General features: G+C 41.8%; 1 protein-coding gene across 1 annotated transcript in view; it reads right to left on the bottom strand.

Moving 5' to 3' along the window:
- The window catches only part of pkp4 (plakophilin 4), a 98,288-nt gene that overhangs the window by 61,017 nt on the left and 22,323 nt on the right, over positions 1–14,948 (bottom strand). Inside the window, exons 4-5 of the mRNA XM_048599064.1 lie at positions 10,210–10,423; positions 2,776–2,908 (exon numbers count right to left, since the gene is read on the bottom strand). Of these exons, the coding sequence (XP_048455021.1) occupies positions 2,776–2,908; positions 10,210–10,423 (347 nt within the window). The remainder of the gene's footprint in view (positions 1–2,775; positions 2,909–10,209; positions 10,424–14,948) is intronic.

Here is a 14,948-nt window from a genome sequence, read left to right as displayed (position 1 = left end):
TTTTCTGATGAAGGGTCTAGGCCCGAAACGTCAGCCTTTCTGCTCCTATGATGCTGCTTTGCCTGCTGTGTTCATCCAGCTCTGCGCTTTGTTGTCTCGGATTCTCCAGCATCTGCAGTTCCTGCTATCTCTGATTCAATAGTACCTCTGGACTTATCTTTTCTCACATTTTACATTTTATTTGTACCGCAGCCTTATCTGCTGCTAGTCCTGGTTCCCTCTGCTTTCACTTTTCTATCTTGCATTTCTACCTTTGTTTCTCTCACTCGTGTCCATGCACAGGTTCCTGCTCCCTTATAACTCTCATTTAAACCCTCCCTCATAGTACTAGCGAATGCCCCTGCAAGGTTATTGGTCCCAGTCCTGCCGGGATACAATATATCCAGCTTGTACACATCTCTTTTACCCCAGAAATAGTCTCAATGCCTCAAGAAATTAAATCCCTCCTTCCTATTGCATCCCACCAACCACATATTCAAACAGTCTATTCTATTATTTCTGCTCTCACTAGTACGTGACAGTGGGAGTAATTCTGAGATTACTACCTTTAAGTCTTGCTTTTTAATTTAGTCTCTACCTCTCTAAATTCTGCAAACGGGATCTCATCCCTCTTTTTAACCTACGTCTTGCTACCAACATGGACTACAATCTCTGGCTCTTCTCCTTTCTCTTTCAGAATGACCTGGCGGAGTGCAGAGGCATCCTTGACCCGTAGAAACTTAGTAAACTGGAGCAGAAATAGATCATTTGGCCCTTTGGGCATGCACTGCCATTCAATATGATCATGGCTGATCATCCAACTCAGTACTTTGTTCTCACTCTCTCCCCATATCCTTATTGCTGAAGTGATTACTCCTTCTTGAAAACATTCAATGTTTTGCCATCATTCGCTTTCTATGGTAGAGAATTTCACAAGCTCGCTACTCTTGTGAGTGAAAAAATCTCGTTATCTCAGTTCTAAATCACCTATCGTGTAACATTATACCGTGGCCCCTGTTTATTAACTCCCCAGTCATCAGTAACTCTTTTCCTTCGTTTATCCTGTCTAGTCGTGTTAGAATTTCATAGGGTTCTATGAAATTCCTGCCTTATTCTTCTTAACTTAGCATCCTAACCGATCTGGCCTCTCTAACGGATGGCAGAGCAGGGATCCGAGCCTGGGGCTCATCCACTCCTGTCAGCTTTCTTTCTCTTTTTTTCCTTTCTTTTTACTTTCGCTGTTTTCCTTTTCTCTTAAAGTCTGGAGAGTGGCGAGTGAAGGAGGCAGCATCTGGCAGCAGCAACGCCAGGACAAGCCAGACACAGCTCCACCCAGCCTAGGGTCTCCCGACGAGCAGGGATTCGGTCCTGGACTGATTCTCCAAGCCTGGACTTGCTCCAGGTCTGCAGCTAGGTGCAGGCACATGAAGAAGTGGCTGTCTAGTCCCGACGTGGTTTCATCTTTGTGTGGAGATCTATTTCATCTTCGGCTTTCAGGTATTCTGGCAGGCGGTCTCGGCCTGCCTGGCGATCTTCAGTGGATAGTTCAGGTCCAGTATTCCAGTGGCCCGGGGCAGCAGTCTTATCCCTGCATGGCATTCTTGTTCCAGCTGCATCTTCAGGGTATTTCATCATTCCTTAAATTGGCTTTCCCAGAGCTCAGGAGCCTTTAACTGAACTTGGTCTTAATTTTACTTCCTTTTTATAATGTATGACTTCTGTTATTAATATAGGCATCCTAGTAGGGCGACTTATAAAATCTTTCACTGTATTTTACATGTAAAAGTACATGTGACAATAAACTTCTGTTGTAGTTATAGATCAGCCCATTCAACCCAGGAATCAGGCTGGTAAATCTTTATTGTGCTCCATCCAATGCTAGAACATTGATTTCAGATAAAGAGACCAAAACTGCACACAGTTCTCCAGGTGTGGTCTCACCATGCCCTATACAACTGCAGCAAGACATCCATGCTATGAAGGTCAACATACCATTTGCCTCTTCACCTCCTTCTTCAGCTGCATGCTTACTTTCAGTGACTGGTGTACAAGGACACCCTGGTCAGTTGCACCTCTCCCTTTCCCAATCAATTGTTATTCAGATAAGTACTGGTCTTCTGGTTTTTGCTCCCAAAGTAGATAACCTCGCATTTATCCACATTATATTTCATCTGCCTTGCTACGTGACATCAGGGAGGCAAAATATCATCCCGGTCTCCCCTATTCCTCTTACGTTGGGAGACATTATTTGTACCTTTGATCATGGCTGTTTCACAGTGTGACACTAAGCAGTTGATTACTCTTCTTAAAGTTTGCTCTCATGAATCTATATCCTTTCTCCCTACACCTCCTGAGGATTTTTACATTGAAATCCAATTAAATGGAAGTTGCTGGAGTGTGTGTATCTATCTGACATAGGAAATTAGATGAAGCAGAAGTTAATTTCACAGACAGAGTTAAGTCTTTCCAATGTCAATGTCAGAGTGGATGAAATAATCAGCACTGTGAAGCTACGTTGGGATAGAAAGGAACGAAGATTCTCAATTTGTATTCAATTTATGCATAGCTGAAACTTAACAAAAATTAATCAGTACAAGTAGTGATTCCAAGGTAAGAAATGCTGCACTGAGTAACGTGTATATTTCAAGATGAGCCCATCTGTACAAAAGGATTCAATATCTAAGTTAATGGAAATCTTGTAGTTTTGCATTTCGAATAAATTGTGACACATACTTCTGCATTGTTTTGTAGCTCTCTTCAAACATGAAACAGAAATGCTATACACATGCGCCATACCTCTGTTTTCACTTTGTTATCACCAAAACAGAGGTGCTGTAAGTAGGCTGCTGCATTTGCTTGAACCGATGGAAACTGGTGCTGGAGCATATGAATCACTTCTGGTAATTCTGGGTCACGCCAAGCAAATTCCCTGATTTAAAAATTGAAATGAGAAAATCCCACATTAGGCCACAAGACATAGGTGTAGGAGGTCATTTAACCCATCGAGTCTGCTCCAATATTCAAAGAAATCATAGCTAGTCTATTAACCCTCAAATCCATTTTCCTGCCTTTCCTCCATAACCTTTGGTTCCCTTACTGATTAAAAATGTACACCATAATTGTTAACCTACAGCATAAACTGGCACATCAAACTTTAGAAAATCTCATTGCAAAGCATTTCCATATTTTGTATTGAAAGAAATGCCTCGGGTATAATCAAACCATCATTCCAGTAAATGCAGTCGCATCTCCCCTTCTTCAGTAATATATTAGGAATTTTTTTAAAAAGTTAATGTTTTAGTTTCTATTTTGCAATAAGTTTTCCACAGTCATTAATAATTATCTAATTCTCAGAGCCATATTATGCTTACGTACAGAATACCTCAGTTCTGCGGCATTCAAGCATCCCTTATCTAATGTGAAAACTGGATAATTTTAATTGGCTCTGGGGCATAACAGTTTTTGTCCTGCATCACAAGAAGGTCCTCGTGTGACTCTTCCCAGCATAAAAGTCAGGTACTGCATAATTAAAGGTGAAATTACTTCAGTAATTTGCAGATGTCTGCTTAATTTCTCAGCATTCATTTTATTGTATTTCTGATTTAGGCCTTGCACTTTTCAGCAAATTTACATGCTAGATTTCTGCCTCTAAAAATACTTCTGTTTCTTTTCTAGTTGATCACACTCACATGAAAGCTCAGTAACAGTTGACACCTACTTCTTGTTAACATTTTTCAAAACAAAATGCACTGAATTGCTGCAGGGTTTCCTGGACTTGTCTCCAGAATTTATAACAGACAACTAAGTGTACTCCTCTGGTTTGTTCTTCAAATTTCTAACAGAGTGACATAGCTTCAGCAGACCTGATCTACACAATGATTTACAGGTACTCTGTTTTCTCATGGTACTTTGTGGTAGTTCAATAATCTAGCGTTTTCCCTCAAAAGTATGCTTTTCTAATGAGGAGTACTTCTTGCTGGACTCTTTGGTCTCGTACGAATGTATCAAATTTAGAATTCTTTAACACTTTTTGCATTGTGGGTTAGGTCAGGATGACAGGTTGCATAAACTTGCTTTACATTCCTTTACTTAGCTGATAATTTTTTCACTCGCTTATGGGATGCGAGCGTCGCTAGCTAGCCAGCATTTATTGCCCATCCCTAGTTGCTCTTGAAGTGGTGATGATGAACTGCCTTCTTAAATCACTGCAGTCCATGTGCTGCAAGTAGACTCGCGATGCCTTTATATGGAGATGCCGGTGGTGGACTAGGGTGGACAAAGTCAGAACTCACATGACACCAGGTTATAGTCCAACAGGTTTATTTGAAATCACACAAGCTTTCGGAGCACAGCCACTTCATCACATGCGGTGAGACAGCAGAGCACACAGACCAAGAGTTTATAGGGGGAGAGATCAAGGGCAGAGACATCAAAAAAAAAATCGTACCACTAGTTTGAGTGTCAGGTGATTAGTCTCTGCAGGCGACCAAGAGTGTTAGACGACGAGTAAGGTGTCAGCTTCTGAATAACCAGCGAAGGGATGACCTATAATCTGATTAAGTGAGGCAGAGACATAATTACAAAAAATTAAGAATAAGGTGGTGCTGGAGACAAATTGAATAATTGCTATTGCATGCCAAATTCAAAACTGCACAAACTAATTAAGGTAGAGAGATTATAACAATTTATCAAGGTGACGCTGTCAAACCAGGACAGTAAGGAAAATTTTACAGATACAGAAAAGTATGGTGGGGTCACCTGTAGAGTGACATGAACCCAAGATCACGGTTGAGGCAACCTCCATGGGTCAGAACTTGGCTATCAGTCTCTGCTCGGCAATTCTGTGTTGTTGTGTATTTCAAAGTCTGCATTGGAGGACAATTTCCTGAAGATCAGAGGCTGAATGCCCTTGACTGCTGAAGTGTTCCCCGACTGGGAGGCAACACTCCTGTCTGGCGATTGTTGTGCGGTGTCCATTCATCTGTTGTTGTAGTGTCTGCATAGTTTCGCCAATATACCATGCCTCAGGGCATCCTTGCCTGCAGGGTATGAGATAGACAACATTGGCTGAGTCATATGAGCATCTGCCATGTATGTGGTGGGTGGTGTTCCCATGTGTGATGGTCTGATATGTCTTGCAGAGGTTGCCATGGCAGGGTTGTGTGGTGTTGTCGTCGATGTTGTCCTGAAGACTGGGTAGTTTGCTGCAAACAATGGTCTGTTTTAGGTTTGATGGTTATTTGAAGGCAAGAAGTGGAGGCGTAGGGAAGATCTTAGCAAGATTCTCAGTGTCATCGATGACATGTTGAAGGCTGCAAAGATCATGACGTAGTTTCTCTGGTCTGGGAAAGTACCAGACGATGAAGGGTACTCTATCGGACGTGTCCTGTGTCCATCTTCTGAGGAGGTCATTGTGTTTTTGCGCGGTGGTCTGTAGGAACTGGCAATCGATGATTTGAGCTTCTTATCTCATTCTTATGGGGGCATCCTTCAAAACCTCCAGGCATCTGTCACGTTCCTCCCAATTTGAGCAGATCCTGTGTATGGACAGGGCTTGTCCGTAGGTGATGGCTCCTTTAATATCTTTAGGATGGAAGGGAGGGAAGTGCAGCATCGTGAGGTTATCCATGGGCTTGCGATAGAATGAGGTTACTGAGGTGTCTGTCCTTAATGGAGATGCGTGTCCAAGAATGAGACTGATTCTGAAGTGTAGGCCATGGTAAGTCCGATGGTTAGACCTTCAGAGTATCCTATGCACTCTCATCCCGCGTACTTCTTGTGTAGGAGACTTATACTGCCTTCCAAAGATATACACAGCCAACATACCTGGGACGACCCATCGTATCAGGCAATGGGACCCTGTGCGAGAACCTCTCTGGCTATGTTGAGGGCATCTCGAAACCCATTGCAGAAGGAAAACCCAGCTTCTGTCATGACACTGCAGATTTCTTACAGAAACTCATCATCCACATTCTTCGTCACAATGGACATTTCAGCACTCTGCACCAGCATCTTCCACAACGACGGCATCACGGCAACAGCCTCAGTACTTGATACCGCCGTCCTACAACTCATCCGCTTCATCCTCGAGCACAATGTCTTCACTTTCAACAACCAATTCTTCATCCAGACACATGGAACAGCCAACAGAACCACATTTGCACCCCAATATGCCAACATTTTCATGCACAATTTCGAGCAGAACTTCTCTGCTGCACAGGACCGCTGACCAACACTGCACACCAGATACACTGATGACATTTTCTTTCTTTGGACTCTTGGCGAGGAATCACTGAAACAACTACATAGCGACAACAAGTTTCTTCCCATCAGACTTACCATGGACAACTACTCAGAATCAGTCTCATTCTTGGACACGCATCTCCATCAAGGACAGACACCTCAGTACCTCACTCTACCGCCAGCCCACGGATAACCTCATGATGCTGCACTTCTCTAGCTTCCACCTTAAACATATTAAAGAAGCCATCACCTACGGACAAGCCCTACACATACACAGGATCTGCTCGGATTAGGTGGATCATGACGGATACCTGAAGGTTTTGAAGGATGCCCTTATAAGAGCGGGATACGATACTCAACTCATTGATCACAAGTTCCGATGTGCCACCGCAAAAGCCGCAATGACTTTCTCAGAAGGTGGACACAGGACACGACCGATAGAGTAACTTTCATCATCCAGTACTTCCCCAGACTGGATAAACTACGTCATGTCTTCACAGTCTTCAACATGTCATCGATGATGAGCATCTCGTCAAAATCTTCCTTATGCATCCAGTTCTCAATTTCAAAACAATCACCAAACCTTAAACAGACTATTGCTTGCAGCAAACTACCAGCCTTCAGGACAACATCGACCACAACACCACACAACCCTGCCTTGGTAACCTCTACAGGACATGTTCGATCATCAACATGGATACTACCATCACATGTGGAAACACCACCCACCATGTATATATGTCAGATACTCATGAGACTTGGCCAATGTTGTCTATCTCAAAATGCTGCAGGCAAGGATCCCCTGAGGCATGGTATATTGGTGAAACCATGCAGATGCTATGACAATGGATGGATGGACACCATGCAACAATCGCTGACATGGAGTGTTCCCTCCCAGTCGGGGAACAATTCAGTGGTCAAGGGCATTCAGCCTCCACTCTTCAGGTAAGTATCCTCCAATGCGGACTTTAAGATATACAACCACGCAGAATTGCCAAGCAGAGACTGATAGCCAAATTCTGTACTCATGAAGACAGCCTCAACCGAGATCTTGGGTTCGTGTCACGCTGCAGGTGACCCCATCATACTGTTCTGTATCTGTAAAATATTCCTTACTGTCCTGTTTTGACAGTATCACCTTGATAAATTGTTATAATCTAATTTAATTGTTTGTACAGTTTTGAATTTGGCATGCAATTCCACTCATTTAGTTTGTCTCCAGCACCACCTAATTTTTAATTTTTTGTAATTAGGTCTCTACTTCACTTCATCAGATTATAGGTTATCCCTTCACTGGTTATTCAGATGCTGACACCTTACTCACTATCTAACACTCTTGGTCACCTGCAGAGACTAATCACCTGACACTCACATCAGTTATGATTTTTTTTGATCTCTCTGCCTATGAACTCTGGGTCTGTGCGCTCTGCTGTCTCACTGCACCTGACAAAAGGGCTGTGCTCTGACAGCTTGCGAGATTTCAAATAAACCTGTTGGGTTACAACCTAGTGTTGTGTGACTTCTGACTTTGTTCACAATGCCCTGAGGAAGGGAGGGAATTCTAGGATTTTGATCCAGTGACAGTGAGGAAATGGCAATTTATTTCCAAATCAGGATGATGCGTGGTTCGGAGGGGAACTTGCAGGTGGTGGTGTTCCCATTTATCTGCTGCCCTAGTCCTTCTGGCCGGAAGTGGCTGTGTGTTTGGAAGGTGCTGTCTAAGGATCGATGATGAATTTTTGCAGTGCATCTTGTCGTTAGTACACACGGCTGTTACTGAGTGTCAGTGGTGGAGGGAGTAGATGCTTGTGGATGTGGTGCCAATCAAGCAACCTGCTTTGTTCTGGATGGTGTCAAGCTTCCGGAGTGTTGTTGGAGCTGCACCCAGCGAGGCAAGTGGGGAGTTTTTCCATCGCAATTCTGACTTGTACCTTGTAGATGGTGAACAACAGGCTTTGGGCAGTCAGGTGGTGAGTTAGTATTTATGATTCTTCAGATACTGAAGCAGCGTATTCAAATGCCAGATGACCTGGACAATATGCACACTTGTTCTGACAAGTGGCAAGTAAAATTTGTGCCATATATAGGCCAGGCAATGATTATATCCAATAACAGAATTTAATCTCCACCCTTGACATTCAATGGCATTTCCTTTCCTAATTCTTCCACTGTCAACATCTGGGGAGTTACCAATGACTAGAATCTCACTGCACCCACTATATAAATACAGTAGCGATAAAAACAAGTCAGAAGCTAGGAATATTGCATTGACTAATTCACCTTCTGCCTTCCCAAAGTGTGACAACCAATTAAAAGGCATGTCAGGAGTGTGATGAATTACCTCCAACTTGCCTTGCTGAGTGCAGCTCCAAAAATACTTGGGAAGCTTGACACAATCCAGGATAAAGCAGGCTGCTTGATTGGCACCACACCCACAAACATCCACCCTCTCCACCACTGATGCTCAGTTGCAACAAGATGCACTGCAGAAATTCTCCAACAATCCTTAGACAGCACCTTCCAAACAAACAACCAAAGGACTATAATTTGCGAACTTTTTAAAGATACTTTTTATTCTTATTCTGGACTTTTGAGTAGTTCCAGTACTTTTTAAAACTTTGAATTCCAATGCTAGACTATTTTTTGTTACTCTTTCAATTCTGCAAAAAACACTTGAAGTATCACTTGCCCTACTAAAGCCAGCATAAAAGCAACTTCGGTTAGCAGGGTCTCACAAAACCCCAAATACACTTACTTTGGATCTTTCTGGATACTGTCAATTGATGGAGATCCTGTTGTAGTCTCATCTGCTGGAATGTTGTAAATCTTAGAGAGATTTACTAAGTACCCTGTACCTAGATGGTGCCAAAGCAGCGACATTACAAGCTTTTCACTGCACTCATTCAAGTGCATGTGACAATAATGGCTATTCTATTTTATTCTAACCACTCCCCTCTAGAAGGATGTGGGTAGCACATAAATGGGGCAGCCACCACCTGTAAGCTCCCTTCCAAACAACTCACCATCCTGATTTGGAAAAATTCAAAATGGTGTACTTTCCTCCTTAACAGCATTATGACTCTCCTTACAACACATGGACTGCAGCGGTTCAAAGTAGCAGCTCACCACCACTTTCACCAGAGCAATTAGGGATAGGCAATAAAAATTCTGGCCAGTCAGCATTACCCATGTCTCACAAACGAATTCAAAAAACAACCCAGTCATCATCCCTCATTTGACTGAACTTTTTATTTTCTTTATTCATTAATGAGGGCATCGCTGGCTAGGCAGCATTTATTGCCCATCCCTAATTGCCCAGAGGGCAGTTGAGAGTCAACCACATTGCTGTGGGTCTGGAGTCACACGTAGGCCAGACCAGATAAGGATGGCAGTTTCCTTCCTTGAAGGACATTAGTGAACCAGATGGGTTTTTTCTGACAATTGATGATGTATTCACGGTCATCATTAGATTCTTAATTCCAGATATTTTACTGAATTCAAATTCCACCATCTGCTGTGGTGGGATTCGAATCCAGGTCCCCAGAATGTTATCTGGGTCTCAGGATTAACAGTCCAGCGATAGTACCACTAGGCCATTGCCTCTCTCTTTAATCTATTTTGATTCCACCTCACATTGGCCTTTGCTATGCCTGTCTTTTCTTGGCTAATAAAATGAACATCCACTTTTCCGACCCTTTCCCAATCCAGTCCCGGCCTCTTTTTCCATTACACTGATGACTGTTAATTGCTTCTTCTTGCGCCTGTTTGACCAAAAATGGCAACTATTTATTGAATGAAATGTGATAGGTCAAATGGACTTCCTCAATTGTTTATATCTTTGGGCACTTGCAGTGGCTTGAATTTACATCAGGTGTAATAGGAGGCTAGAGAGACTTACTAATCAATCTTCTTGTTCACTTGCCTACTAAAGCCAGCATAAAAGCAACTTCGGTTAGCAGGGTCTCACAAAACCCTAAATACACTTACCTTGGATCCTTCTGGATACTGTCAATTGATGGAGATCTTGTTGTAGTCTCATCTGCTGGAATGTTGTATTGATGTCTGGAATAGTTAGATTCGGATGGTCGATATGGAACTCGGTATGGATCACCGTAATTACCCACTGAATTTAGAGCAAAATTATTTCTTTGGTAAGTGACAGCGCTACGTTGACTGGCTGATCTCTGCAGGTTTCCAATAGCTAAAAATAAAACAAAAGTACATCTCAAACCTACATAATCCTTTGGAAATACTCCTGAAATATTGCAATGACAGACTTTTAAGCATTTTTTCTATTAAATAGATCCAAGCAACGAGATTGACTAATTTACTCAGAACAAAGTAAACAGGATGCAGCTAATCAACAGAACCAGGTTCAACATTATGACAAGGTACAGCAGGAGATTTATTATTTTAACTGGTGAAAACAATTTTATTTGGATTCCAGAAATTAATATACTTGGAAATCTACAGAATGCCAAATGCAATTACTATCACACATATTTCATAGGTTTCTAATTTCACATCCAATTCATTCATTAATGTACACAGAAGCAGTTTTTCTTTTTCCCATTTACGTTATCCATGTTGGTTAAATTCAACTGCAATTTAAATCTTATTGTTAGTGTTTACATCACAACTCTCGATTCAACTTAATTAAACCAGAGATTTTGATTATTATCCTTAAAAACTTAAATTGAATATTTTCCAATAATCATATCTGCCCTCTACTTCTGATTTGCCTACTTAGAACATGCTAAATTTAAATGGTCTACACACAAGTTATCAGCTTTGAGACACAGGCATTCAGCTAGGATCAGACAAACTCAGACTCATACAGCACAGAAACAGACCCCTTGGTCCAACCAGTCCATGCCGAACATAATTTCAAACTAAACCAGTCCCACCTGCCTGCTCCTGCCCCATATCCCTCCAAATCTTTCCTATTCATGTACTTATTCAAATGTCTTTTAAACGGTGCAATGGTACCCACATTCACCACTTCCTCAGAAAGTTAATTCCACACGCGAACAACTCTGTTTAAAAAATTTGCCTCATATCATTTTAAATCTCTCTCTTCTCACCTTAAAAATGTGTCCCCTAGTCTTGAAACTCTCCATCCTAGGGAAAGGACAACAACCATTAACTCTATCTATATCTTTCATTATGCTACAAACTTCTGTCAGGTTGCCTCTCAACCTCCTACACCAGTGAAAAAAAAAGTCTCAGCCTATCCAGCCTTTCTTTATAACTCAAGCCTTCCATACTCTGCAACATCCTAGTAAATCTCTTCTGAACCCTCCCCAGCTTGATAATATTCTTCTTATAACTGGGTGACCAGAACTGGACACAGTACTCCAGAAGAGGCCTCACCAATGTCCTGTACAACATCACCATGACTTCCCAACTCCTATACTCAAAAGGCCTGAGCAATGAAGGCAAGTGTGCCAGATGCCTTTTTAACCGCCTTGTCTATATGTGAAGCAAACTTCAAAGAATTGTCTACCTGAACCCCTTGATCCCTCTGTTCTACAACACCACCCAAGGCCCTACCATTAATTGTATAAGCCCTACCCTTGTTTGTTGTACCAAAATGCAATACCTCGCATTCATCCCAATTGAACTCCATCTGCCATTTTTCACCCATTGATCCATTTGTTCAAGATCCCTTCGTAATCTTAGAAAACCTTCTTCACTGTCTACTATGCCATCCAATTTTGGTGTTGTCTGCAAACTTACTAACCATGCCTTCTATATTCTCATCCAAATCATTTATATAAATGACAAACAAAAAAGAGGACCCAACACCGATCCCTATGGAACACCGCTGGTCACAGGCCTCCAGTCTGAAAAGCAACCCTCCACCATTACTGTCTCCTGCTGTTAAGCCAATTACGTATCCAATTGACAAGCTCACCCTGAATTCCGTGAGCCCTAACTTTACTAATTAGTCTACCGCGTGGAACCTTGTCAAAGGCTTTACTAAAATCCAAATAAACAACATCTACTGCTCTGCTCTCAAATGTTTTTGAATTTTTTGATTAAGTTACCAATCAAATTTGAGAGACATGATTTTCTTCAAACAAAACCATACTGACTATCCCAAATCAATTTTTGCCTTTCTAAATGTCCATTACTCCTATCTATCTTTTATAATCACCTCCAACAATTTACGCATAACCGAAGTCAGATTCACAGGTCTATAGTTCCCCGGTTTCTCCTTATGACCTTTCTTAAAGGTACAACCTTAGCCACCCTCCAGTCATCAGGCACCTCACTCATAGTTATAAGTGATATTTCTGCAACGGGTCTTGTAATTTCCTCCCTTACTTCCCACAATGTTCTAATGTATATTAGATCAGGGCCTAGACATTTATCTATCTTTATACTCTTTAAGACCTCCTGAACCTCCTCTTGTGTAATGTGAACTGCTTTTAAAACATCAAAGTTTATTTCTCTGCATTCTCTAAACTCCATTTCTTTCTCCACAGTAAAGACTAATGCGAAATATTCATTTAGCATCTCTCCCATCACCTGGGGTTAAACACAAAATACGCCCTCCTTGATCTTTAAGAGGCCCTACCCGCTCTCTTGTTATCCTCTTGCTTTTAGATATTTAGAGAATTTCTTTGGATTATCCTTAACCTTATTTGCCAATGCTATCTGATATGCCCTCTTTGCCTTCCTGATTTCTCTCTTAAGAATGCCATTACATGCTTTAAGAGATTCAATCAAACCAAGTTGGCTATATCTAAAATAAGATTCTCTTTTACTCTTGACGAGAACCTCAATATCTTTATTCATCCATTGTTCCTTAGTCTTACCAGCCTTACCCTTCACTCGAACAGGAACAAAATGCCTCAGAACTCTGTTCATCATGCTCTTGAACGCCTCCGTCTCGTCAGGTGTCCTTTTACCTGCAAACAGTCTACTCCAATAAACTTTTGAAAGTTCTTGTCTCATACCATTAAAATTTGCCTTACTCCAATTAAAAGCTTTAACTTTTATGGAGGGCTTATCCTTTTCCATAACCATTTTGAAACTAATAGAATTATGATCACGAGACCCAAAGTATTCCTCCACTTTTACTTCACTTACCTACTCTGCTTTATTGCCCAGAAGAAGATTTAATTTTGCTCCTTCTCTATTAGGAGCATCCATATATTGTAAAAAAAAATAAATTTTTGAACATATTTGACAAATTCTTCACCATCCAAATCTTTAACACTATGGTAGCCCCAGTCAATATTTGGAAAATTAAAATCCCCCATTGTTACAATCTTATTATGCTTATATATATCTGAGATCTCCCTACATATTTGATTCTCAATCTGAGTACTATTTCAAACAAATATCATAATTTCACATGGCCGTAGGTTTTCCTGAAGAAAGTTTCAGAGTTTATATTCAAATACATGCTTTCTAATTAAAACAAAATATAAACCACATTCAGCAGCCAATTTCAACAAATAAAGGCAAGCAGAATTGCTACATATAAATATCTTTTGGAGGTTCCCTCTGTTCTTAGTACATAATTCAAGACATCATGAGTCACAGGCAGTCAGTATCACTGCATAGGAGAGTGGAAGAAGGAGGGAGGACCCATACGGAGCACTGGACAGACTGGTGGTGGACTTGAGCGAGACTCAGGATACTTAAGTAGGAGTAAAGGTAAAATGAAAGCAAGCGTCTATGTTCTATGCAGTTAAGATATGGCTGGTGTGCTCAGGCCTGTGATTTTCACATACTGCACTGTATAATAAATTCTAGATACTCTTGGTAGTTTGGATGACCACATTGTGCAGGAGTTGCCTCCAGCTGGAGACACTCGCCCTCTGGGCTTTGGAGCTTGAACTGCAGCTGGGGACACTATGGTGCATTCATGAAACTGAGAGGTTCATGAATGACATGCTTCAGGATCTGGTTAACCTGCAGTTTAAGAAAATGCAGGCAGAGGGGATGGGTGACTGCCAGACAAAATAAGGAGATCAGGTCGGTGGCAAGGAAATCCACAAATGAATCCCACTTGCAAAGCATTTATCAGCCTTGGAAAATGGACAGAGCAACAGTTCCTCTGTAGAGGCCAGGCAGAACCAAGGCTAGGGGACGGAGGGTGGTCCAGCTGTGTAGGGGTTGGGGAAGGGGGAGAAAAAAGTGTGGAAGGGCAAAAGTAGTAGGGGAGTAGGCAGGCACTTCTGCAGCCATAAACATGACTCCAGATGGTATGTTGCCTCCCAGGTGCCAGGGCCAAGAATGTCTCAGAACTATTATGGTGCATTCTGAAGGGGGAAGGTGAACAGTCAGACATTGTGGTCTGTGTTGGGACCAGTAACTTTGGAAGGAAATGAAATGCAGACTTTAGACAGCCAGATAGGAAACTAAAAAGCAGGACTTTACAGATAATAATCTCCAGAATACTTCCAGTGCTACCTTGTAGACAGCATAAGGATAAAGCAGATGAATCTGTGGCTGGTGAGATGGTGCAGGAAGGTGGGCTTTAGATTCCCGAGGCATTGGGGCAGTTTCTGGGTGAAGTGGGAATTGCACTCATTGATTGTATTACATCTAAACAGGAATAGGACACGTTCTCGTGGGTAGGTTTACTTATGTTGATGGAGTGGATTTAAAATGGATTGTCAGGGAGATGAGATCCTAACGTAGTTCAGAGGGAGGAAAGCTGCATTGGAATTAGAAGTTAAAACGTGAGTAATTGAGCTTGGAAGGCA

The sequence above is a fragment of the Rhincodon typus genome, chromosome 7, assembly GCF_021869965.1.
Source record: "Rhincodon typus isolate 14 chromosome 7, sRhiTyp1.1, whole genome shotgun sequence".
In the NCBI taxonomy this organism is placed as follows: domain Eukaryota; kingdom Metazoa; phylum Chordata; class Chondrichthyes; order Orectolobiformes; family Rhincodontidae; genus Rhincodon; species Rhincodon typus.
This window is presented reverse-complemented; position numbering and strand designations above follow the sequence as displayed.